The following is a 26,899-nucleotide window of genomic DNA, read 5'->3' as shown; positions in this document are numbered from 1 at the left end:
ACACACTTGCCCTTTATAGTTGTGGTTCCTGATAATGCCCTGTGGAGACGTCCATTGCCTGCATTTGTATGAAATGTCGACATGAGAGCCTTCTTATCACAATAATACCCGGGGCAAGCTAAGGAAAGAGGTTTTAATCTATTTAGCTTTGTGAGGGAGATGTTTTTGAATGTTAGCTATTCCGTGGATTTGTGGTGCCATCAAGTGGCACAAAACCAAACCACATGTTCACCAGGAAAATACAAAACATGGATAACATGACATTTCGCTCCCGGTTGTAGTTAATTGAGCGATCTTATTTTTAAACGGCATTCTGCTTTTTCCAAATTACAGGAAGGCTTGCAGCAAACAAACTTGGGATCTTCTGCTTATTAATGAGAAATTAATTCCTTTTAATTTGTGTGGTTTTCACACAGCTTCACCGATATTTCGGAACTTTAAGTTTATCGATACCGGGAAAGCTTTGCGAAAACCAAAGGAATTAATAGGAGTTAATTTCTCATTAATAAGCAGAAGATGCTAAGTTTGAACTGCATTTACAATCTATTTGATGGTGAAAAGAAAAGTTGCACTGGAATAAGGCAAGGTTTTTCAAACAACTTTTGGAATGAAAAACACCACTAGGGCCTGTAAAAACTTGTGAAAGACAAAACATTGGTAGTCGATAGCTGCAGGCAAGGTAATAGCGGTGAAGCGTGTATGGATATTTGGTTTTGCACATGTGATATAATTGTACATACACTATACTTGCCACTTTCAGTGAAAAACATAAAATGAAACACAAAATTTGGAATTGTTCTTTTGTCATGCGAAAGACTTAAGTGTGTCAATGATGTGTCTTGATGCTTGGACAATGAATTTTGATGGAATTCAACATTCTTCCAAGAAATGTGGGCATGTGCCCGCTTGTTAGCATCTTCACAATTTCATTTAAAAAAGAATATAATGCATCACTTGAAACGGAAATAAGCTTTAAATATTGACACAGGGACAATGTGAATTAGTACTCCCCAAGTTGCATATTTAGGACTCACATGTTGGAGGTGATGTGTGGAATCGTCTTCCCCAAAGTAAACGACAATGTGCTGTTCGTGAGATTATGATGTATGATCTATGTCGATGCAATATTTGCACAACACAAGCCTTGCCTTATGTTCGGTCCCCTTCTCGGTTCCGCTCACCATTTCCTTGGTGCTATTTCATGAAGACTCACTTACACAAACGAGACAGATAAATGAATTGATTTCCTTTACTTTCTCTCCTCCTTTATTTTGAAGAACTCATTTCCTATGATGAAGTTTTCTTTTATCACTTTCAGATATTTAACAAGAAAACAGGATTCCGTGCTAGAAATTTCCACGAAAGATCATCGTCCAATAAGTAGGTTTACACACAAACTGCATGAAGTCAAGCAATAATCATTTAGCTGAAGGGTGAAATCATGGTAAAGCAAACGAATGTTTAAGTGGTGAAGCTGCTTCAATATCTGGCTATGTCTGTCCGTCCATCAAAAATGCAGAAGAAGAACCTTTCGACCACACTGCGTTTAATTCTAAAGGGTTGTAAAGTGTAATTATAGGGGGTTCTAAAGGGTAATTCTAATGAGTTTCGTTCATTTCTAGGCTTGCCCATTTCATATTAGAAAAGCCAAGCTGAACTGCTTCCTTTGACACAGGTGCGATTTTTTTTAAAGCAACAGAAAAAAACCTATTGTTGCTTGAGGGGATTTTTCTGAGCAACAACAAGTAACATTGCAGTGAAATTTGCATAAGCATCTGCAAGCTCAGACCTGCAACACTTTTCATAAACTGTGATGGAGAGACCAGCCTTAATTAATGCTTCCTGCACTGTGGACTCACTGAGCTCCAAACACCAGAAACGCTCGTTTCCAACCTGGTAAAATGTCTTCTCTAAGGTGACTAACATTACCAAATGGCCACCAGCCTTCAGGAGCCCAGCAAGGCGACCCACAGCTTGATTATACATTTCAATATCCAAGCAAGCAGCCTCTAGGCAAAAGGTTGTCAGGATGCAGTCGAATGGAGGATCTATTCCGCACACTGGAGGATCTTGGTTGACGTCACAAAAAAGGACCGATTTAACTTTCCTCCGCAGCCGCTCGGACTTTGACTCACACGTGTCTCCGTTTCCCTCCAGGTCACACACGTACTGAATTATTGGGCTCCAGTTGAAAGCTTCAGGCGAGTCTGCCAGCCAAAGGTGCAACTCATTCCTGTTAACCTCTGTGAAGTCCGACAAGTACATGTCATCAAAAGCCTCACTTGCAGAGAGTATTTGGTAGATGGTTGGTCCAGACCCCACATCCAGCAAGCGATGGCCGTGCAGATCTGAGTGGCTAAAAACCTGATGCATATAATAAAGACAAGAGACATAAAAGACATGCATTTGCTGTATTGTTGATTTTCAATTAGCATTTGTCACAACCTTTCTTGTCATAAAATTCTTCCAACTGATTCACATGGATGTTCCTTTCATGGAAATAATTTTTTTAAATCAGTAGAAAAAAAATTGTTTAATACCAAATCAAGGCTATACTAATGGAAGATTGAGATGACAGGGGAATTAAAGACGATGTAGTTACATCACCCAAAAGTAGCAGCCACTGTACAGTTCCAAACAAAAATATGTGAAGACCACATCAACCACCGTTCTGTCGCATCTGTACAATCCTCATGTCGCATCTGTACAATCCTTTGTGCATTAATGACCATTCACGAGTATATTGGTTGTTTTGGTCTGTTATAAACTGTCTGACCCTTTAGACCTTTTATAACCAATGGCCCTCAAGACTCTAAAACTTCTATGACCCTCAGGAACTTGAAGACACTTTCGGAACCTGAAGACCATATATACCCCCATTAGAACCCTTAGTCCCCCAAGACCACATCGACCTGTTAGACCTTCTGATGAGGGCCTTCTGTAATAATACTTGAAGGTCACTAGTCATAATCAAAACGCCCCTCATTGGTAAACCACCTCAATGCCAATGTTACGTGGTCCCCTCAGTGAATACCTGGTCTCGGTGACCCCCGGACCGTGAGAGGAACTTCGCCAGAAAGTTGTATTATATATGCGCTTTCGCCACGCAATCCATATGAATTCCACCCAAGAGAAAACTGATGTTCAAGGATATATTTCAATGGTAATGACACCATACAATTTCAATGATACAACCACGGAGATTTTCCCCGAGCAATCAATAGCAAACAACCATCCACAATTCCCAATCCACAATCAATCCCCTATATGATTAAGATGGCCATCTTATATATGTGTGTTCACTTCGGTACTCACGACCCCCTTTTGGTCTCTGCTCCTCACAATGTCTCTGGGCCCCTCCTGACCAAGATACTGGTCGGCGTCGCCGCACTCGGGCGGTTGAACGAACCCCGGGTGGACGTTTTTCCACCGGGCAGGTATCGTACCAGGCACCGTGGCTGCAGCCCCTCGTGGCCACGCGAAGCGGGTACGGTAGAGCAAGCCAAAAGCCCCACGCCGCTTGCAAGGCGCGTTAGGCCCCAACGTGCGACCCGCACGCGTCTGTTTAGACGGGGCCGCGAACGGTGCCAGACGCGGGGTCGATGCACGGCCCCACGTCAACTTGACGTCTCCACCGGGCAGGTACACGTCCCGGTAATTCCTCACGCCAGACGGGCTTCGGAACGCCGCTTTTCCACGCAGCGCAAGGTCGATCCCACCTTTCGTCGGAGCGGGGCGAGGAAGAAGAATACTCGTCGCTTTTCTTCCTCGTGTCTTTTCTTCTTCCGTTTCCGGTCACTTCCGTTTCCGGACACTTTTTCAGAAGGGCTCCTGACCCTCCAACCACAACAACCCTTAATCTACTACACAGTAATAAGCAACCCTGAATAGTAATTCACATACATTCCCCTAAATATGTAACACTCCCCCCCTTCAAGAAAGAAAGTTTGAACCCAGCGAAAACTTTCTTTGCCGGCCACTTGGATAAACAAACCAGGTAACTCAACCCCCAAATCATCAGTTCCCCTGGGCAACAATTATCACAACTCAAAAATAAAGCCACAAAATTCACAAAACCCCCAGAGATTTTCAAAGGTAATTCACTCGGGACAAAGCACCAGCAACGACATTGTCCCTGCCCTTTACATGTTCAATTTCCCGGTGGACTCCTGCCAAGCCAAACTCCATCTCATGACCCTCTGACTTTGACTGTCAGTTTCTTGTGAATGAAGGTTAAGGGGTTGATCAAAGATCCAAAGTTAAGCAACTCGATAGCACTTTTTCCGGGAGGCCAAGCCGAGTATTCACTACATGGATGCCTTTAGGAACGTGGAGTTCACGGTTAGTCCGTGCATGAAAGTTCACTACATGGACGCCTTTAGGAACGGCGTTCACGGTTAATCCGTGTAGGAATCTTGGCTCGGCGGCTCCGCCGCATTCAGTGCTTCGACTTCTCTAATAATTATGGTGGGAACGCTTGTCCCTGTAGTCCCATGAATAGCGGTCTCCTTCTCGGCCACTACTTTGACAATCCTTCCTTCGGGAGCTGCCGTAACTCAGGGAGCCTCCATAATAATATTGATTGCGGCCACCACCAAAACTACCGCCCAGTTGTACTCTCCTGTAGACCTCTCGACGCCTACGAAATGCCTTCCCTACTGTTATGGTCCGACCCTCCAAATCCTTGCCATTCCAATTCTTCTCTGCCTCTCTGGCGTCTTTTGTGCTTGCAAACGTGACAAAGCCGAACCCTCTTGACTGTTGCATTTCCCTGTCTCTTACCAACTGCACTTCCACCAGCGGCCCATATCTGTTGAAGACAGAGGTCAGAACTTCTTCCTCTGTTTTGAAGTTCAGTCCCCCTACAAATAACTTGGCACTTTTGTCGCCATCCCGAGCTGGTGTGGTGTTATTTTCCCTGCTGGGCTCTTTACCAACCCTCAGGTTACCATAAACTTGACCCCCGGCCAAATCATTCCCGATAACCACAGAGACACCCTCTACAGGAAGCGTGGCTTGTAAACCGACGGTGACCGGTCCTGACACCAAATCGGACTCCAAATGGATGACATGAAGTGGAGCACTAACACCACCCCCGATCCCCTGTAAACGAACACTATTCCCCGTTGCCGTCTCCTCGGACCATGGCAAAATGCCTTCAAGCATTAAAGATTGATGTGCCCCTGTGTCCCTCAATATCCTAACTGGTCTCCGGTTAGTCGAGGCTCCATCCCGTGACACAAACCCCTCTGAAATAAATGGTTGGTAACCCTATTGATGGCGATTTCGCACAATGGCCATTGCATTTGGAGTCGTAATAGTCGGACTCCGCTCTGGGTCTTCCCTGTTCATGCGGTAACAACTGGACATCAAGTGTCCCGGTTTCTTGCAAAAAGCGCAAGTAGGCCCGGAGGAAAAACTCGTGGTCTGCCTCGCGCCCCCCGAACTATAAGTTTGTCTTGGGCCCGCATCCCTCTGATTTCGAACAGGTGGGGTATCATAGTTGTCCCCATAGTCATCTCGAGGCCGCCGCCATGTAAGGTCGTTCTCCGCACCGGGTGTTCCATAACTCCCCTGCTGAAGTCTAGGCGAGGAGTTAGGTTTGTGGACCCCTATTCGGTGGGTTAAGGCATAATCATCTGCCATGGTGGCTGCGTCCCACAACTTTGGTACTTTCTTTTCCTGCAGGTACACTTTGATGTCCTCGTGGACACACTGCTGGAATTCCTCCACCAGGATCAAGTCACGCAATGTTTCGAAGTCTTTCCCGACTCCTTTTGACTCACACCACCGATCAAACATGTTTTCTTTCACCCTGGCAAACTCCACATGGGTCTCACTCTCCTTCTTCCTGGCATTCCTGAATTTTTGCCTGTAAGCTTCCGGAACCAACTCATAGGCCTTGAGGATGTGCTTCTTCAGTACCTCATAATCTGCACATTGGTCCATTGGTAGCGCCGAATAAATCTCTTGAGCTTTCCCCACCAGCACACTTTGCACGAGTATGGTCCAGGCCTCCTCCGGCCAGTTTAATTGTCGAGCCACTTTCTCAAAGTGTGGAAAAAATTTCGCGACTTCCTTTTCACTGAACGGTGGAACCAGCCTCACATGTCTGCCCACATCCCAGGTTTTCTGGTTAGGTGTCGACCCCGTCAGCCAGGGTGGTGCCTCTCCCCGTTCTCTCATTAACTCCAGCTCCTTGAATTTAATTTCTTGCTGAAGCTCCATGTCACGTTCCTTTAATTCCCTTTCCGCTTTTCTCTCCTCTGCTTCGAGTTCCCTTGCAGCTCTCCTCTCCTCTGCTTCTGCTTTCCTTTCCTCTGTTTTCATCCTTTCTAACCTTTCCTGGAGTTCTCGTTCCACTCTCCTTTCTTCTTCTGCTCTTTCCTTTTCTGCTTTCCTTTTTTCTTCTGCTAACCTTTCCTGGAGTTCTCGTTCCACTCTCCTTTCCTCTGCTTGTTTCTCTTCTCTCCTCTCTTCTGCTTTCCTTTCTTCTTCTTTGATCCGTTCCTGGCTCCGTAATTGCAACTCCAGTTTCCGGAGCTCAACGTCTTCTGGTTCTTCGGGTAGCCACTCCCAGGCTAACTCGTCCCATGTTCCTAATCCCACCATAGATTGTATCACCGTGGCCTGCAACTCTGCCTTCCTCAAATTAGTTCGGACCTCCAAGTTAAAATGTTTGGCCAATTTCAAGAGGTCCGACTTTAGTAACGCTCGGAACTGTGCCTCACTCGGTGTTACCGCAAAGTTCTGTGCCACAAACGCCATGGTGACTATCGTTAACACCTGTTAACCTTCACCCAAGACTTTACCCCAATTTCCCCAAAAAGTTTCCAATTAATACTTAATTAATACATTTTAATTAATAAAAATATTATTTTATTATTTTATACAATTTTAGATCCCGGACGAGCCCCCAATTCTGTTACGTGGTCCCCTCGGTGAATACCTGGTCTCGGTGACCCCCGGACCGTGAGAGGAACTTCGCCAGAAAGTTGTATTATATATGCGCTTTCGCCACGCAATCCATATGAATTCCACCCAAGAGAAAACTGATGTTCAAGGATATATTTCAATGGTAATGACACCATACAATTTCAATGATACAACCACGGAGATTTTCCCCGAGCAATCAATAGCAAACAACCATCCACAATTCCCAATCCACAATCAATCCCCTATATGATTAAGATGGCCATCTTATATATGTGTGTTCACTTCGGTACTCACGACCCCCTTTTGGTCTCTGCTCCTCACAATGTCTCTGGGCCCCTCCTGACCAAGATACTGGTCGGCGTCGCCGCCCTCGGGCGGTTGAACGAACCCTGGGTGGACGTTTTTCCACCGGGCAGGTATCGTACCAGGCACCGTGGCTGCAGCCCCTCGTGGCCACGTGAAGCGGGTACGGTAGAGCAAGCCAAAAGCCCCACGCCGCTTGCAAGGCGCGTTAGGCCCCAACGTGCGACCCGCACGCGTCTGTTTAGACGGGGCCGCAAACGGTGCCAGACGCGGGGTCGATGCACGGCCCCACGTCAACTTGATGTCTCCACCGGGCAGGTACACGTCCCGGTAATTCCTCGCGCCAGACGGGCTTCGGAACGCCGCTTTTCCACGCAGCGCAAGGTCGATCCCACCTTTCGTCGGAGCGGGGCGAGGAAGAAGAATACTCGTCGCTTTTCTTCCTCGTGTCTTTTCTTCTTCCGTTTCCGGTCACTTCCGTTTCCGGACACTTTTTCAGAAGGTCTCCTGACCCTCCAACCACAACAACCCTTAATCTACTACACAGTAATAAGCAACCCTGAATAGTAATTCACATACATTCCCCTAAATATGTAACACCAAGCAAAGAGTGAGCAAAGCAGAATTAAATCATTAAATGTATCTTGCTTTTTCAGATCCTGCTCATCATGGATCGTGGCACAGGGAAAACCCCATGTGGCATAGAAAAAGTCCCACATGGCATAGAAAAAGTCCCACATGGCATAGAAAAAGTCCCACATTGCATACAAAAAGTCCCACATGGCATAGAAAAAGTCCCACATGGCATAGAAAAAGTCCCACATGGCATAGAAAAAGTCCCATGTGGCATATAAAAAGTCCCACGTAGCATAGACAAAGTCCCACATGGCATCGAAAAATTCCCACATAGCATAGAAAAAGTCCCATGTGGCATATAAAAAGTCCCACGTGCCATAGAAAAAGTCCCATATGGCATAGAAAAAGTCCCACATGGCATAGAAAAAGTCCCACATTGCATACAAAAAGTCCCACATGGCATACAAAAAGTCCCACATGGCATAGAAAAAGTCCCACATGGCATAGAAAAAGGCCCACATGGCATAGAAAAAGTCCCATGTGGCATATAAAAAGTCCCACGTAGCATAGACAAAGTCCCACATGGCATCGAAAAATTCCCACACAGCATCGAAAAAGTCCCATGTGGCATATAAAAAGTCCCACGTGCCATAGAGAAAGTCCCACATGGCATCGAAAAAGTCCCACATGGCATAGAAAAAGTCCCATGTGGCATATAAAAAGTCCCACGTGCCATAGAAAAAGTCCCATATGGCAGAGAAAAGTTCCACGTGGCATAGAAAAAAAGCAAGTACAAGCAGTGACAAGAACGAGCCGATTAGATTTTGGATCAGGTCCAAATCCAGATCCAGCCTATCAGTGGGATACAAAACGTAAACTTTTCAGCTTGGCTGACGTCATGTGTGTGCTCTACCGAGTGTAGTTGTAGTTGCAGATGTTCAGGTCGATTATGTTAATGCTTAGATTGGGGGTGTCCTGCTCATCATGAGCAGCATATAAGTCAATGGGGTGGTTAATGAACTGGCATTATGAGTCAAATGTCCTAATATATGTTTCCATGTACATTTAGTTCACTCTTGGAACAAAACTGACATTTTAAAAGTTGTAAAACCTTAACTTTTTATAAATTGCGAAATAAATCTGAACCAACTCATAGTCAACAAATAGCACGCACACACACACACACACACACACACACACACACACACACACACACACGCACACATATATGTATATATATATATATATATATGCATTCATTGTGTTCAACAAACTCACCTGATGCAGCTTCTTCAGCGCCCAAGGTAGGTAGTTGCCCTCCTGCGGTCTCTCTAGATCTCCAAGATTATTCCTCAAGTATTCCCGAGGTTGGAAGTGCGACTTGTAATCCCCACCTGAAAATGTGCCGCTTTCTTTGGCCATGGTGCTGCCGGGCGCCTCGTAACGTATGCCCGACCTGTCGGATTTGGAACAATTCTTCTTGTTCTTCTTTTTATCTTCAGCTTGTTGTTGTTGTTGCTGTTGCTGATGGTTTCTCCGCCCTATTAATTCTCATGCTGCTGCATTATTTTGCGGTTTGAAACTATCACATTTGTTACGGTCAAATAACTTGACTGTCCTTTAAAACTTTACGATTTATATCTGAGATAAATAATGCTGTAATATTAAATATGCTTAGACAGAAGCAACAACCTAATATACACAGGTCGAGCTACTTTGTACATTAATGACCTGTAGAAGAAGTACCTGTACATTGTACAATAAGTTGCATTTGGCAAATGATTACACTTTAAATATATGTTACAAAACAGGTAAAAGTGGACACGTTCAGACGTATCCGAATGATTAGAAAAATACAGAAAAGTTAATAAATGATCTTTCATTTTGGATACACTTAATGACCTTTGCAATCCTATTTTTTAGCTCACCTGGAACATATAGTTCTTGGGCCCTTATCCGATGGCGAGTAGTCAGTCCGTAAACACTTAATTGCAACTTCTCCGAAACCGCTGATGGGACTGTGACCAAATTTGGCACAAACGATATTTGTTGTGTTGTGACTAAAGCTTGTTCATGGCATTAAAAAAAATCGAGGTCTAAGGGGGTTTACCAGGGGTCAAAGTGGATCCAGGGGTTGCCCCCCAAAATAGGTATTTGCTTTCTTCTCAGAAACTACACAGGTAATTTCGATGAAACTTTACCACAACCTTCCTCACCCCTGATGTATCAATGTTTGTTCACGCTATTAGAAAAATTGGGGTCTAAGGAGGTATACGGGGTTGGGGGTGGGGGGAGGAGGATGTTGCCAAACAAAATTGATTTTTTGTTTGTTTGTTTGTTTAAAGTCTCATGATTATGTTATTCTGATTCTACATGCTGTCCTGTCTTCTAGCAGCCATTAAAATTGGTTTAAAATACCTTGAGTCAGTGCACTATACTGATTATTCTACCAGGTGAGCACCAGGGGTATTGCCCCTATGCTTAAAATCGCCCTCATGTCTGAAAGAAGCAGTTTGTGTGCAATCCATGCAAGTTATAGCACTTCCAGATGCTAACAACTTTAGAATCCTTCATAATTACCCTTTAGAATCACCCTTTAGAATCACCCTTTAGAATCACCCTTTAGAATCACCCTTTAGAATCACCCTTTAGAATCACCCTTTAGAATCACCCTTTATAATCACCCTTTAGAATCACCCTTTAGAATCACCGTTTAGAATCACCCTTTATAATCACCCTTTATAATCACCCTTTATAATCACCCTTTAGAATCACCCTTTAGAATCACCGTTTAGAATCACCCTTTATAATCAGCGTTTAGAATCACCCTTTATAATCACCCTTTATAATCACCCTTTAGAACCACCCTTTATAATCACCCTTTAGAATCACCCTTTAGAATCACACTTTAGAATCACCCTTTATAATCACCCTTTAGAATCACCCTTTAGAATCACCCTTTATAATCACCCTTTAGAATCACCCTTTAGAATCACCCTTTAGAATCACCCTTTAGAATCACCCTTTATAATCACCCTTTATAATCACCCTTTAGAATTACCCTTTAGAATCACCCTTTATAATCAGCGTTTAGAATCACCCTTTATAATCACCCTTTAGAATCACCCTTTAGAATCACCCTTTAGAATCACCCTTCATAATCATGCTTTAGAATCACCCTTTAGAATCACCTTTTAGAATCACCCTTTAGAATCACCCTTCATAATCATGCTTTAGAATCACCCTTTAGAATCACCTTTTAGAATCACCCTTTAGAATCACCCTTTAGAATCACCCTTTATAATCACCCTTTGGAATCACCTGTTGGAATCACCCTTTATAATCACCCTGTAGAATCACCCTTTAGAATCACCCTTCAGAATCACCCTTTATAATCACCCTTTAGAATCACCCTTTATAATCACCCTTTAGAATCACCCTTTATAATCACCCTTTAGAATCACCCTTTAGAATCACCCTTTATAATCACCCTTTAGAATCACCCTTTATAATCACCCTGTAGAATCACCCTTTAGAATCACCCTTTAGAATCACCCTTTATAATCACCCTTTATAATCACCCTTTAGAATCACCCTTTAGAATCACCCTTTATAATCACCCTTTAGAATCACCCTTTATAATCACCCTTTAGAATCACCCTTAATAATCACCCTTTAGAATCACCCTTTATAATCACCGTTTAGAATCACCCTTTAGAATCACCCTTTAGAATCACCCTTTAGAATCACCCTTTATAATCACCCTTTAGAATCACCCTTTAGAATCACCCTTTAGAATCACCCTTTAGAATCACCGTTTAGAATCACCTTTTATAATCACACTTTATAATCACCCTTTAGAATCCCCCTTTATAATCACCCTTTATAATCACCCTTTATAATCACCCTTTAGAATCACCCCTTATAATCACCGTTTAGAGTCACCCTTTATAATCACCCTTTAGAATCACCGTTTAGAATCACCCTTTATAATCACCCTTTAGAATCACCGTTTAGAATCACCCTTTATAATCATCCTTTAGAATCACCCTTTAGAATCCCTGTTTAGAATCCCCCTTTATAATCACCCTTCATAATCACCCTTTAGAATCACCCCTTAGAATCACCCTTTATAATCACCCTTTTGAATCACCCTTTATAATCACCGTTTAGAATCACCCTTTATAATCATGCTTTAGAATCACCCTTCAGAATCACATTTTAGAATCACCCTTTATAATCACCCTTTAGAATCACCCTTTATAATCACCCGTTAGAATCACCCTTTAGAATCACCCTTTATAATCACCCTTTATGATCACCCTTTAGAATCACCCTTTAGAATCACCCTTTATAATCACCATTTAGAATCACCCTTTATAATCACCCTTTAGAATCACCCTTTATAATCACCCTTTCTAATCACCCTTTATAATTACCCTTTATGCAGACTTGGCATTTAATATGGAATTTTTTTTTTGTGGGGGTGAACTTACTTTTCAAAATGTCTTAGAACCAAAAGTTCATTGGAATTATGATGAAATTATTCTAGATTTTGTTCATGTGACCTTGAAAAGAAACAAAAACCACATTTGACATTTCGAAACAAATAAATTGATCCTTGAAAGTGATGTAAACTGATATCGAACTCAATTCATGGACAGTACTGTGTTAAACCTCTGTACGTTTTCCAGAAGTATCTCTTTATTTTGCACATTAGCCAAAAAATTTTTAAACAAAAACAAAAGTTAAATTACGACTGGGATTACGGACAGTAAAATTACAGTTCAGTACTTCCTGTAACCCCCACGAGCATTCAGGAGAGCACGTACACGTTGAGGCATGCTGTTCATGAGATTTGCCAAGGTTTGGACAGGAATCGCTTGTCATGCAGTTACAATAGCCTGCTGCAATTCACGCACAGAGGTCGGCTGCTGGTCCAAGTGGTCGATTTGACGCGTTAATTCTGCCCACAAGTTCTCTATCGGATTCATATCTGGGGACATGGCAGGCCACTCCATATGCTCGACACCACGGTCAGCAAGAAAGTGTTGGATCATGCGAGCACGATGAGGCCGTGCATTGTCATCTTGGAAGACAAAGTTTCCTCGAAAGGCTGCACGAGCAAATGGAAGCAATGTTTCTTCCAGAATGGCCCTGTACTTGAACTGGTTCAGGTTTCCATTCAGAACAACCAGGTCAGTTTTTCCCCCTGCATGAAAAGCAGCCCAAACGGTCACCCCACCACCTCCAGCTTGGACTCTTGGCACTATACAATCTTTGTTGTAGGCTTCATGCACTTGGCTGCGCACTCGACGCAGCCATCTTGACGATAGACCAGAAATCTAGACTCGTCACTAAAGATCACGTGATTCCATTGTCCTGGCTGCCATTGACGGTGCTCTCTGGCCCACTGCAAACGGCGCTGGCGATGTTGTCTGGTCAGGCGTGGCTTTCTCAGGGGACGCCTGGCACGATAGCCTGCTTGAACCAGTCGTTGGTTGACTAGCCTTCTGGATACAGGCACATTTGTCAGTTGCTGCCACTCAGCCCTAAGCCGATTAGCTGACTTGGTACGGCCATTGCAGACTAACTGGTGCAGCTGGCGATCATCCCTCCTTGTGGTTCTGCGGGGACGTCCTGGCCTCGGTATTGGAGTAGGGACACCCCTCTGAGCATTTCGTTTCAGGATCTTTGACACATGACCTTGAGTGATGCCATACTGCACGCTGTTTCATGCCATAATTTCGTAAAGCCACCACTCCATGACAAACAGCATTGTCGAGTTGACGGACCATCTCCAGAGGAAGCTGCAATAACCTTTGGAGACGTGCAGCAGTTGTTTTCCACGAATACAGAACGCAACAACCCTTGTTTACCCGACTGTGAAGCCAATCATCAAATGCACCTGTCCGTACATTTTGCCACGCCACCTGTGATATAATCCTGTTGTTGACTTCTTGCTGCGACAGACAATCAGTGACATGGTTCTTTTCACAAATAAATCACCAAAGTGTAAAATAAACTCACCAGATTGATACACTGAGTTAAGAAAGTAAACCCAAGTCAAGAAAAAAAATATATTCCATATTAAATGCCAAGTCTGTATTTAATTTATTATTTTGTCTAAATAATGTGTTGGTAATAATAAGTCCATGTTCCACACATTTTGCGAAGAAGAAGTAGACTATCGTCAATTCCTTTTCCTACTCCTTTTCCGATTACGCTCCTCCACAGGGCGCTGTCTTTTCCAATGGTGGCATTAAAATTGGTGGAGAATACACACACATCCATCTCCAAGTCCATCTACCTCCCTCTTTCTCACTTTCTCCTTCTCCTTCCACCTTCTCATTTATATTATCTTCTCTCTTTCTTTCAACAACGGTTGTACCTTTGAATAACCATGCATCTTGGTTATTAGCCCCCATTGGTCTTAGTCTGAAAAGGGAGCTTATGGATTTGGGTCTCGTCCGTCCATCCATCTGTGCGTCAATGCATCTGCAAACATATCTCGGAGATTATGGAGCGATTTTGTTCCTACTTGGCAAAAAGACAATAAATGAAGGTTTACATATGCACATCATTTTGTTTCTCAATGCGATCAAAGGTGTTCGACTGGTGGCCATTTTAGTTGTAAAAAAAACCCCGATGTTGAACGCGTCCTCAACCATTTCTCAGACATGCATTTACCGATGTTCAAACTTTGCACACAGATAGCGAATGATGTCTTACATATGCACGTCATTTATTTTCCAGATCAGATCCAAGATGGCCGACTGGCAGCCATTTTGTCACTTAAAAGTGTCCCCAACCATTTATTGAACATGCATAGTCTGATTTTGTTCAAACTTGGCACAAGCAGAGTACATGATGGCATACACATGCATCTAACATTATTTTGTGATCTGAACAAAGATGGGCGACTAGTAAACTGGCGGCCATATTAGTTGTAAAATAAACCCGATATTTACCATGTCCTCAACCATTTCTCGGACATGCATGACACACGGAAAATGAATGATGGGTTACATATGGACGTCATTGTTATTTGAGATCAGATCCAAGATGGCCGCCTGGTGGCATTTTGTCACTTGTGTCCCCAACATTTTCTCGACATGCATGGACCGATTTTGTTCAAACTTGTGTTACATATTTAGGTGAATGTATGTAAATTACCATTCAGGTTGCTTATCCGTGTGTATTATATTAAGGGTTGTTGTGATGGGAGGGTCAGGAGCCCTTCGGAACCAGTGGCCGGAAACGGAAGTGGCCGGAAACGGAAGAGGAAAAGACACGAGGAGAGAAAAGGACGGTGCTTCTTCTTCCTCGCCCCGCGACGACGAGAAGGTGGAATCGACCTTACGCTGCGCGGAAAACGCGCCGTTGCGAAACGTCTGGCGAGAGGAGTTACCTGGGCGGTAAATACCTTTTGACACGTCCAGTCACCGTGAGTTCGTGCACGAAACCAAGCGTCCGGGACAGTTTGCCCCGTCTACAAAGACGCGTACGGGTCCGCACGTTGGGCCTCGCTCGCGTCGGAAGCCGCGCTGGGTTTTGCCCCGTCTACAAAGACGCGTACGGGTCCGCACGTTGGGCCTCGCTCGCGTCGGACGCCGCGCTGGGTTTGCCCCGTGGCTTGGCAAGGAGGTGCGCTGCAGCCGCGGCCCCAGTCCGAGACGGCACGTTTAGAGCACGTCCGCCCGGGGCTCGTTCAACCGCCCGTGTGCGGAGAGGAGAGACATTGACCACGGAGGGAGTCAGGAGTGGGGCTCACGTGAGGAATGTATAAGATTAAGATGGCCATCTTAGAGTTTGTGTAGATGAGTTCACCTGGTTGTAATATTGATTGTGCATTGTTGATGGTTGTTGATTGCTCAGTGAATATATTATTGATTATTCCGGATCCTTGGTGTGGGGTTTCTTCTTGACCGGAATTCATATTGATTGCGTTACGAAAGCGTATAAACCATATATCTTTCTGGCGGGGTCCCTCCCACGGTCCGGGGGTCACCAAGACCAGGTAGTTACCGGGAGGACCACGTAACAGAATTGGGGGCTCGTCCAAATTACGATTTGCGGTGTCGCAATTGGGTCTACGTCCGGGATCTAAAAGTGTATAAAATAATAAAATAATAATATTTTTGGTAATTAAAATTTATTAATTAATTATTAATTGGTAATTTTTTTTTTGAGAAATTGGGGAAAGTCTTGGGGTGAAGGTTAACAGGTGTTAACGATAGGCACCATGGCGTTTGTGGCACAGAACTTTGGGGTAACCCCGAGTGAGGCACAGTTCCGAGCATTGCTAAAGTCGGATCTCTTGAAATTGGCCAAACATTTTAACTTGGAGGTCCGAACTAATTTGAGGAAGGCAGAGTTGCAGGCCACGGTGATACAATCTATGGTGGGATTAGGAACATGGGACGAGTTAGCCTGGGAGTGGCTACCCGAAGAACCAGAAGACGTGGAGCTCCGGAAACTGGAGTTGCAATTACGGAGCCAGGAACGGATCAAAGAAGAAGAAAGGAAAGCAGAAAAGGAAAGAGCAGAAGAAGAAAGGAAAGCAGAAAAGGAAAGAGCAGAAGAAGAAAGGAAAGCAGAAAAGGAAAGAGCAGAAGAAGAAAGGAAAGCAGAAAAGGAAAGAGCAGAAGAAGAAAGGAAAGCAGAAAAGGAAAGAGCAGAAGAAGAAAGGAAAGCAGAGGAGAGGAGAGAAGAGAAACAAGCAGAGGAAAGGAGAGTGGAAAGAGAACTCCAGGAAAGAAGAGAAAAGGAACAAGCAGAGGAAAGGAGAGCTGCAAGGGACCTCGAAGCAGAGGAGAGAAAAGCGGAAAGGGAATTAAAGGAACGTGACATGCAGCTTCAGCAAGAAATCAAATTCAAGGAGCTGGAGTTAATGAGAGAACGGGGAGAGGCACCACCCTTGCTGACGGGGTCGACACCTAACCAGAAAACCTGGGATGTGGGCAGACATGTGAGGCTGGTTCCACCGTTCAGTGAAAAAGAAGTCGCGAAATTTTTTCCACACTTTGAGAAAGTGGCTCGACAATTAAACTGGCCGGAGGAGGCATGGACCATACTCGTGCAAAGTGTGCTGGTGGGGAAAGCTCAGGAAATTTATTCGGCGCTACCAATGGACCAATGTGCAGATTATGAGGTACTGAAGAAGCACATCCTCAAAGCCTATGAGTTGGTTCCGGAAGCTTACAGGCAAAAATTCAGGAATGCCAGGAAGAGGGAGAGTGAGACCCATGTGGAGTTTGCCAGAGTGAAAGAAAACATGTTTGATCGGTGGTGTGAGTCAAAAGGAGTCGGGAAAGACTTCGAGACATTGCGGGACTTGATCCTGGTGGAGGAATTCCAGCAGTGTGTCCACGAGGACATCAAAGTGTACCTGCAGGAAAAGAAGGTACCAAAGTTGTGGGACGCAGCCACCATGGCAGATGATTATGCCTTAACCCACCGAATAGGGGTCCACGAACCTAACTCCTCGCCTAGATCTCCGCAGGGGAGGTGGGGAACAGCAGGTGCGGAGAACGACCATACATGGCGGCGGCCTCGAGATGATTATGGGGACAACTATGATACCCCACCGGTTCGAAATCAGAGGGATGCGGGCCCAAGACAAACTTATAGTTCGGGGGGCCCGAGGCAGAGACCGAGTTTTTCCTCCGGGCCTACTTGCGCGTTTTGCAAAAAACCTGGACACTTGATGTCCAGTTGTTACCTCATGAAAAGGGACAACCCAGAGCGGAGTCCGACTATTACAACTCCGAATGCGATGGCTAGCGTAAGAAATCGCCATCAAGAGGGTTACCAACCATTTATTTCCGAGGGGTTTGTGTCACTGGATGGAGCCTCGACTAACCGGAGACCGGTTAGGATATTGAGAGACACAGGGGCCCATCAATCTTTAATGCTTGAAGGCATTTTGCCATGGTCCGAGGAGACGGCAACGGGGGATAGTGTTCGTTTACAGGGGATCGGGGGCGGTGTGAGTGCTCCCCTTCAGGTCATCCAGTTGGAGTCCGATTTGGTGTCAGGACCGGTCACCGTCGGTTTACAAGCCACGTTTCCTGTAGAGGGTGTATCTGTGGTTCTCGGGAATGATTTGGCCGGGGGTCAAGTTTATGGTAACCTGAGGGTTGATAAAGAGCCCAGCAGGGAAAATAACACCACACCAGCTCGGGATGGTGACAAAAGTGCCAAGTTATTTGTAGGGGGACTGAACTTCAAAACAGAGGAAGAAGTTCTGACCTCTGTCTTCAACAGATATGGGCCGCTGGTGGAAGTGCGGTTGGTAAGAGACTGGGAAACGCAACAGTCAAGAGGGTTCGGCTTTGTCACGTTTGCCAGCACAAAAGACGCCAGAGAGGCAGAGAAGAATTGGAATGGCAAGGATTTGGAGGGTCGGACCATAACAGTAGGGAAGGCATTTCGTAGGCGTCGAGAGGTCTACAGGAGAGGACAACTGGGCGGTAGTTTTGGTGGTGGCCGCAGTCAATATTATTATGGAGGCTCCCTGAGTTACGGCCGCTCCCGAAGGAAGAATGGGCAAAGTAGTGGCCGAGAAGAAGACCGGTATTCAGGGGACTACAGGGACCAGTGGTCCCACCCTAATTATTAGGGACGTTCTGAGAAGTTGAAGCACTGAAGGCGGCGGAGCCGCCGAGCCAAGATTCCTACACGCATTAACCGTGAACGCCGTTCCTAAAGGCGTCCATGTAGTGAACTTTCCTGCACGGACTAACCGTGAACTCCACGTTCCTCAAGGCGCCCATGTAGAGAACTTTCCTGCACGGACTAACCGTGAACTCCACGTTCCTCAAGGCGCCCATGTAGAGAACTTTCCTGCACGGACTAACCGTGAACTCCGCGTTCCTAAAGGCATCCATGTAGTGAATACTCGGCTTGGCCTCCCGGAAAAGTGCTATCGAGTGGCTTAACTGGCTTTATTTTTAAGTGATAACTGTGCCCGGGGGGAACTGATAATGTGGGGGGGTTGAGTGATCTGGTTTGTTTCTCCAAATTGGCCGGCAAAGAAAGTTTTCGCTGGGTTCAAACTTTCTTTCTTGAAGGGGGGGAGTGTTACATATTTAGGTGAATGTATGTAAATTACCATTCAGGTTGCTTATCCGTGTGTATTATATTAAGGGTTGTTGTGATGGGAGGGTCAGGAGCCCTTCGGAACCAGTGGCCGGAAACGGAAGTGGCCGGAAACGGAAGAGGAAAAGACACGAGGAGAGAAAAGGACGGTGCTTCTTCTTCCTCGCCCCGCGACGACGAGAAGGTGGAATCGACCTTACGCTGCGCGGAAAACGCGCCGTTGCGAAACGTCTGGCGAGAGGAGTTACCTGGGCGGTAAATACCTTTTGACACGTCCAGTCACCGTGAGTTCGTGCACGAAACCAAGCGTCCGGGACAGTTTGCCCCGTCTACAAAGACGCGTACGGGTCCGCACGTTGGGCCTCGCTCGCGTCGGAAGCCGCGCTGGGTTTTGCCCCGTCTACAAAGACGCGTACGGGTCCGCACGTTGGGCCTCGCTCGCGTCGGACGCCGCGCTGGGTTTGCCCCGTGGCTTGGCAAGGAGGTGCGCTGCAGCCGCGGCCCCAGTCCGAGACGGCACGTTTAGAGCACGTCCGCCCGGGGCTCGTTCAACCGCCCGTGTGCGGAGAGGAGAGACATTGACCACGGAGGGAGTCAGGAGTGGGGCTCACGTGAGGAATGTATAAGATTAAGATGGCCATCTTAGAGTTTGTGTAGATGAGTTCACCTGGTTGTAATATTGATTGTGCATTGTTGATGGTTGTTGATTGCTCAGTGAATATATTATTGATTATTCCGGATCCTTGGTGTGGGGTTTCTTCTTGACCGGAATTCATATTGATTGCGTTACGAAAGCGTATAAACCATATATCTTTCTGGCGGGGTCCCTCCCACGGTCCGGGGGTCACCAAGACCAGGTAGTTACCGGGAGGACCACGTAACACTTGGCACAAAGATAATACATGAGAGTATACATTTGCAGAAGATTTTGTTTTGTAATGTGACTAAAGATGGCCGACTGACGGTCTTTAACTCGGTCCAGCAAAATTACTAAAACCATGCGGACGATGACATTTTTTGTCTCTTTCTTCTTGTTGGATGAGGGTATGTGATAGTCACTTTTGTCATGATAGTATGATGCCATTATTTGACAATATACATGAAGTGCCACAAAAATATGACAAGTAAGATTCTATTAAGTATTTAAATTGTCACATTTTTATTAGCCAGTCCAGACATTAGGCTTTGAATTAAATCTAGTGTGTTCAAACTTGTAAACCAAATTTGATTATTTCTTTAACATTTTTAAAAAATAGAAAAGTGTGCTTGCATTGAGAAACAATGACGTAGAAAGCTGTTGTTGTGATAAACCTGTACAAGTTCACGTGACATTACACACTTGCCCTTTATAGTTGTGGTTCCTGATAATGCCCTGTGGAGACGTCCATTGCCTGCATTTGTATGAAATGTCGACATGAGAGCCTTCTTATCACAATAATACCCGGGGCAAGCTAAGGAAAGAGGTTTTAATCTATTTAGCTTTGTGAGGGAGATGTTTTTGAATGTTAGCTATTCCGTGGATTTGTGGTGCCATCAAGTGGCACAAAACCAAACCACATGTTCACCAGGAAAATACAAAACATGGATAACATGACATTTCGCTCCCGGTTGTAGTTAATTGAGCGATCTTATTTTTAAACGGCATTCTGCTTTTTCCAAATTACAGGAAGGCTTGCAGCAAACAAACTTGGGATCTTCTGCTTATTAATGAGAAATTAATTCCTTTTAATTTGTGTGGTTTTCACACAGCTTCACCGATATTTCGGAACTTTAAGTTTATCGATACCGGGAAAGCTTTGCGAAAACCAAAGGAATTAATAGGAGTTAATTTCTCATTAATAAGCAGAAGATGCTAAGTTTGAACTGCATTTACAATCTATTTGATGGTGAAAAGAAAAGTTGCACTGGAATAAGGCAAGGTTTTTCAAACAACTTTTGGAATGAAAAACACCACTAGGGCCTGTAAAAACTTGTGAAAGACAAAACATTGGTAGTCGATAGCTGCAGGCAAGGTAATAGCGGTGAAGCGTGTATGGATATTTGGTTTTGCACATGTGATATAATTGTACATACACTATACTTGCCACTTTCAGTGAAAAACATAAAATGAAACACAAAATTTGGAATTGTTCTTTTGTCATGCGAAAGACTTAAGTGTGTCAATGATGTGTCTTGATGCTTGGACAATGAATTTTGATGGAATTCAACATTCTTCCAAGAAATGTGGGCATGTGCCCGCTTGTTAGCATCTTCACAATTTCATTTAAAAAAGAATATAATGCATCACTTGAAACGGAAATAAGCTTTAAATATTGACACAGGGACAATGTGAATTAGTACTCCCCAAGTTGCATATTTAGGACTCACATGTTGGAGGTGATGTGTGGAATCGTCTTCCCCAAAGTAAACGACAATGTGCTGTTCGTGAGATTATGATGTATGATCTATGTCGATGCAATATTTGCACAACACAAGCCTTGCCTTATGTTCGGTCCCCTTCTCGGTTCCGCTCACCATTTCCTTGGTGCTATTTCATGAAGACTCACTTACACAAACGAGACAGATAAATGAATTGATTTCCTTTACTTTCTCTCCTCCTTTATTTTGAAGAACTCATTTCCTATGATGAAGTTTTCTTTTATCACTTTCAGATATTTAACAAGAAAACAGGATTCCGTGCCAGAAATTTCCACGAAAGATCATCGTCCAATAAGTAGGTTTACACACAAACTGCATGAAGTCAAGCAATAATCATTTAGCTGAAGGGTGAAATCATGGTTAAGCAAACGAATGTTTAAGTGGCGAAGCTGCTTCAATATCTAGCTATGACTGTCCGTCCATCAAAAATGCAGAAGAAGAACCTTTCGACCACATTGCGTTTAATTCTAAAGGGTTGTAAAGTGTAATTATAGGGGGTTCTAAAGGGTAATTCTAATGAGTTTCGTTCATTTCTAGGTTTGCCCATTTCGTATTAGAAAAGCCAAACTGAACTGCTTCCTTTGACACAGGTGCGATTTTTTTTAATGCAACAGAAAAAACACTATTGTTGCTTGAGGGGATTTTTCTGAGCAACAACAAGTAACATTGCAGTGAAATTTGAAGGAGCATCTGCAAACTCTGACCTGCAACACTTTTCATAAACTGTGATGGAGAGACCAGCCTTAATTAATGCTTCCTGCACTGTGGCCTCACTGAGTGCCAAAGAACAGAAACGTTTGTTTCCAACCTGGTAAAATGTCTTCTCTAAGCTGACTAACATTACCAAATGGCCACCAGCCTTCATGAGCCCAGCAAGGCGACCCACAGCTTGATTATACATTTCAATATCCAAGCAAGCAACCTCTAGGCAAAAGGTTGTCAGGATGCAGTCGAATGGAGGATCTATTCCGCACACTGGAGGATCTTGGTTGACGTCACAAGAAAGGACCGATTTAACTTTCCTCCGCAGCCGCTCGGACTTTGACTCACACGTGTCTCCGTTTCCCTCCATGTCACACACGTACTGAATTATTGGGCTCCAGTTGAAAGCTTCAGGCGAGTCTTCCAGCCAAAGGTGCAACTCATTCCTGTTAACCTCCGTGAAGTCCGACAAGTAGATGTCATCAAAAGCCTCACTTGCAGAGAGTATTTGGTAGATGCTTGGTCCAGACCCCACATCCAGCAAGCGATGGCCGTGCAGATCCGAGTGGCTAAAAACCTGATGCATATAATAAAGACAAGAGACATAAAAGACATGCATTTGCTGTATCCTTGATTTTCAATTAGCATTTGTCACAACCTTTCTTGTCATTAAATTCCTCCAACTGATTCACATGGATGTTTCTTTCATGGAAATTATTTTTTATAAATCAGTCGTAAAAAAAAATGTTTAATACCAAATCAAGGCTAATAGAAGATTGAGATGACAGGGGAATTAAAGACGATGTAGTTACATCAGCCAAAAGTAGCAGCCACTGTACAGTTACAAACAAAAATATGTGAAGACCACATCAACCACCCTTCTGTCGCATCTGTACAATCCTCATGTCGCATCTGTACAATCCTCATGTCGCATCTGTACAATCCTTTGCACATTAATGACCATTCACTAGTATATTGGTTGTTTTGGTCTGTTATAAACTTTCAGACCCTTTAGACCTTTTATAACCCTAAGGCCCTCAAGACTCTAAAACTTCTAAGACCCTCAGGAACTTAAAGACACTTTAGGAACCAAAATAACATATTGTTGCTGTTTTGAGAATAAAGGATGACCCCCCCCCGCCCCCCCTCGTAGGTAGACGCACCACAACATGTAGCCTCGCTGTGGCATAGTTATTTCTTAGTAAATGTAAGGTAGTCTCCTTTCCTGTGTTAGTTTTGCGTTGAGTAGGCCAGTGAGTAGGCCTCAATTATGCTAAAATACCATGTGCTTCGGCCTGAACAATTCTGGCAAGGCCGAAGGGAGGAGCTGCAGGAGGGAGTGGCCGGTAAGCAACGAGCCACCAATCAGAGCTCAAGGGAAGTGGCTCACAACGGCAGCGAGAGGCGGGGCTTGGAACATTCGTGTGACGGGCCATATAAGGGCCTGCCCAAGCCCCCCACGGCAGAACGCACGAGAGGTGAGAATGGGTGAGAGCAAGAACGAGAACGCATCAGAAGGAGAGATGAGGAGTGAAAGTCGCCCAGCCCCTGAACAGGTCAAAGCGCTTGAATTGAACTGTTGTTATAGCCTCGTTGTACACGAATCCCCCGTGCCCTGTGCCCTGTGCTCTGCGGCTGTATAACTCGCGCTTGTGAAGATGACCCGTTCCGGGCCACAGATGCATGATTTCCTCCTGCCTGCATTTTCTCTGCATACGTGCCGTGACCGCCAGAGGGCTATGCTGGGCGAGCTGTCCCGGAGCGACCGACGGCAAGGCGCGTTTGGTGCGTGAACCTGTTCTTCTTCTATTTCCTCGTGGGAGTGAGTGGGCCCTTTGTCTGGGCTTTAAGTTAACATTGTTTAAGTGCCTGCTCTGTGTCTCTGCGGATCATTGTAAATAAATTGTGTTAATCCTTTTATTTGATCGTTCCGTCCTTTCTATCTATTGGCCTAGCATCGTATGAATACAACCGCTCAATCGGGTTCAATAAAAGGTAATGGCACAAGTCACGTGATACGCACATCGCTCGGGCGTACTCGATTAGCGTGGCTTGTGCGAGGTCCGGTTCCCTGTTTACTTAGCAGCGTGGGTCAAAGGTACGTGCGGTGTCGACCCGATACCCTTTTTCACGCTTGCTGTGGAAGTGGCGATTCGGCCTCGTGGACACGAAGACCCAAGGGGAAAAAGGGGTTAAAATCCCCCTTTGTAATGTGGACGGGCTTCGGGAGATCCGCAATAAATTGGTGTCTGGGAGTGGGATAATTGGACCTAGAGTGCGCTTCACGCACTCAAAATTACGAGCGTACAAAATTTAGTTTTAAAATCAAATTTAAATTCGTACGATGGCTGGCCAAAGCGATCAAATGCCGGTGGGAATAATAGATGAAGAACTAACGGCCCAGGACCGGCAGGGACAGTTGGTAGTGGAGGAAGCTGAACAGGGTGCGGCAGTTGGTAAAGAAAATGGCGGCGCCTCGCACGTGGTGGCGGAAGCCGAGCCCGCTGTGCAATCCGGGTTTTACATTGGGATGTCCTCGACTGAATGGAAAGCATACTTTGAGGCGCAAATGAAAGAATTGAGGTGTGGAAACCTGACTGCGAAATCCACCAGGGAAATAAACATATTATGTAGTCCGGCAGCTAAGCTAAATATAGCATAACAATTGTGCATTTTGTGAGGAAAGCACCAAATTTGGCACACTACTAGACCATCATATTATGAAAAGATCTGGATATTGGGCCATCTCAGATTCAGAGATTTGATTTTTGCAAGATTTTTTTTTTCTTTTTTTTGTATACTGAATCGAGGCTCGTGAAAGAGCTGACATTCCAGAACCCCCCATGACATTTACTTCACAAACAAATCAACCAGACAAACAAAATATATAAAAAGAGGGAGCGGAAGACAAGAGAATGGAAAGCACCCAAACACTTGAGAGCACACAACATTTGAGAGCAGGGAGATGTGTGGGAGGGAGAGGGCTCGGGGGGAGGAGGCGTGGGAAGGGGTGGGGGGTTGGGGGGTGGGAGAAATATAAAACACAAGGACACCAAGGACTTCCAGGTCAGAAGTTGGTATTCAAAAAGTGGAATTGGGGTGAAATTATCGGGGATAGAAAAGATCAAGGTTTTGGATGGGGGAAGATAAGAGATGGTGGTGAACAGCTGTTTTAAAGACCTGGAGGGTGGAGTGGGATTGAAGAGAGTGAGGGAGTTTGTTCCAGAGGCGGGAGAAAAGAGGCATGAAGGAGTGGAGGTGAGCAGACAGTCTTGATTTTGGCAGTTTAACCATAAGAGGGTTGCAGGCAGATCTTGTGCGACCTGTAGGAATATTTGCGGGACCGAGCCCAGAGAGAGGTGGGGGGGGGGGGCAAGGCCAGAGAGAGTCGGTAGAAGACGGAAAGACCACCAACCTGCCTGCGGTGAGTGAGCGAAAGGCCCTTGGAGTTAGCTTCATCGCGGGAGATTCCAATGATTCTGAATGCTTTGCTTTCAACAGCGTGAAGACGAGCTAGGTGTGAGGCAGGAGCACCAGCTCAGAGGGGAGAGCAGTATTCCATTGAGCTGCGGATGAAAGCCTTGTATGTGGTGAGGAGCTCAGGTGTGCCAAGGAAGGACTTCGCACGACGGAGGATGCCCAGTCGGCGACTGGCTTTGGAGGCCAGATTTGAAATGTGGTTTTCCCAGGAAAGATCATGGCAGATAGTGAGACCTAAAAGTTTGAGTGACAGAACTTCTTGGAGAGGATTATTCAGAAAGTAGATGGGAGGGTTGTCCAGTCGGTCTTTTCGGAGAGACATTGTAAGAGTGTGAGATTTGTCAGGATTGAAAGACATGTTCCACTTGTTTGCCCAGTCTGTGATTTTGTCCAGGTCTGCAGAGAGTGAGGAGGCTGCAGACTGTCGATCTGAGGGATGAAGAATGGAGCGACAGAGAGTAGAGTCATCAGCAAAGAGATAGAGAGGATTATCAAGAGAGTCGGGGAGATCATTGATGAAGACCAGAAAAAGCACAGGGCCCAGAACACTGCCTTGGGGAACTCCAGCCTGAACAGGAAGAGGAGATGAGAGAAACCCATTCAGCGCCACACGTTGACTACGACTAGAGAGGAAGTCCGCCAGCCATGCGTGGATATTTCCATGGATACCAACAGAGGAGAGTTTGGTGAGCAGGGCGGGGTGCCAGACCGTATCGAAGGTACGTGATATGTCAAGGGAGACAGCTCGAATTTCCTGTTTGGCATTGAGGACCTCCATCCATTGCTGAGAAAGCAGAAGCAGCATGTCGCTGTGCCAGATTTGCCGATTTTGCAGATATGCAAGCTGAGATTGCAACGCCAGGGACGGCCGACTCCTTCCTGCGAGCTGCCCACATCACCCACACAAGAAGAGCTCATCAAATCACTGCAGCGGCACTGCACATCCTGCAACACTGTGCGTATGAACGCCACTGTATGACATATGCTGATGATGCAGAAGACCTGCCTGAGTTCGAAGACTGGTGTCAGCAGAGAGGAGAAGACGTTCCCAAATTTCTGTACTGGGCAACTGTGCTGGAACTAGAGATGTTGGTACTGGTCTACGTGCGTTCTCTTCGGCAGGCTTCATTCACGATGTACCTTGATGCCCTGACGGAACTGGTCCCATGGTTCCATGCCTTAGACCACACACACTATGCCAGGTGAGTCCCTGTTCACCTGAGGGTCATGCTTGCACTCCCAATGAAGCACCCAGATGTAGCCAGATAATTCAGGGCTGGCAACTTCACTGTACAGAAGACGAAGAAGGTGTTCTCTTCGATCCCAATCGAATCGAAATCTTGCAAAAATCAAATCTCTGAATCTGAGATGGCCCAATATC

General features: G+C 45.2%; 2 protein-coding genes across 2 annotated transcripts in view; both read right to left on the bottom strand.

Moving 5' to 3' along the window:
* Positions 1-1,239: 1,239 nt before the first annotated feature.
* On the bottom strand, positions 1,240-9,314 carry LOC137412101 (indolethylamine N-methyltransferase). The gene is made up of 2 exons (XM_078783711.1): positions 9,094-9,314; positions 1,240-2,364 (listed from the first exon to the last, which is right to left on the bottom strand). The coding sequence occupies exons 1-2, from the start codon at positions 9,235-9,237 to the stop codon at positions 1,708-1,710; spliced, it is 801 nt and encodes a 266-aa protein (XP_078639837.1). The 5' UTR covers positions 9,238-9,314; the 3' UTR covers positions 1,240-1,707.
* Positions 9,315-21,490: 12,176 nt separating this feature from the next.
* The window catches only part of LOC137432122 (nicotinamide N-methyltransferase-like), an 81,914-nt gene continuing 76,505 nt past the window's right edge, over positions 21,491-26,899 (bottom strand). The window contains exon 2 of the mRNA XM_068123843.2: positions 21,491-22,615. Coding sequence (XP_067979944.2) covers positions 21,959-22,615 — 657 coding nt within the window. The 3' untranslated portion in view covers positions 21,491-21,958. The remainder of the gene's footprint in view (positions 22,616-26,899) is intronic.

This window comes from Myxine glutinosa, chromosome 8 (genome assembly GCF_964187855.1).
Source record: "Myxine glutinosa chromosome 8, kmMyxGlut1.1, whole genome shotgun sequence".
NCBI classification, from domain to species: Eukaryota; Metazoa; Chordata; class Myxini; order Myxiniformes; family Myxinidae; genus Myxine; species Myxine glutinosa.
The sequence above is the reverse complement of the archived record's forward strand: the minus strand, read 5'-3'. Positions and strand labels throughout refer to the sequence as shown.

Excerpts from the sequence above, each read along its gene's own strand:
- LOC137412101 (XM_078783711.1), bottom strand. The coding sequence starts at position 9,237 with ATGGCCAAAGAAAGCGGCACATTTTCAGGTGGGGATTACAAGTCGCAC. Across the intron at positions 2,365-9,093 it reads CGCTGAAGAAGCTGCATCAG|GTTTTTAGCCACTCAGATCT; the intron begins GTGAGTTTGTTG and ends TATATGCATCAG.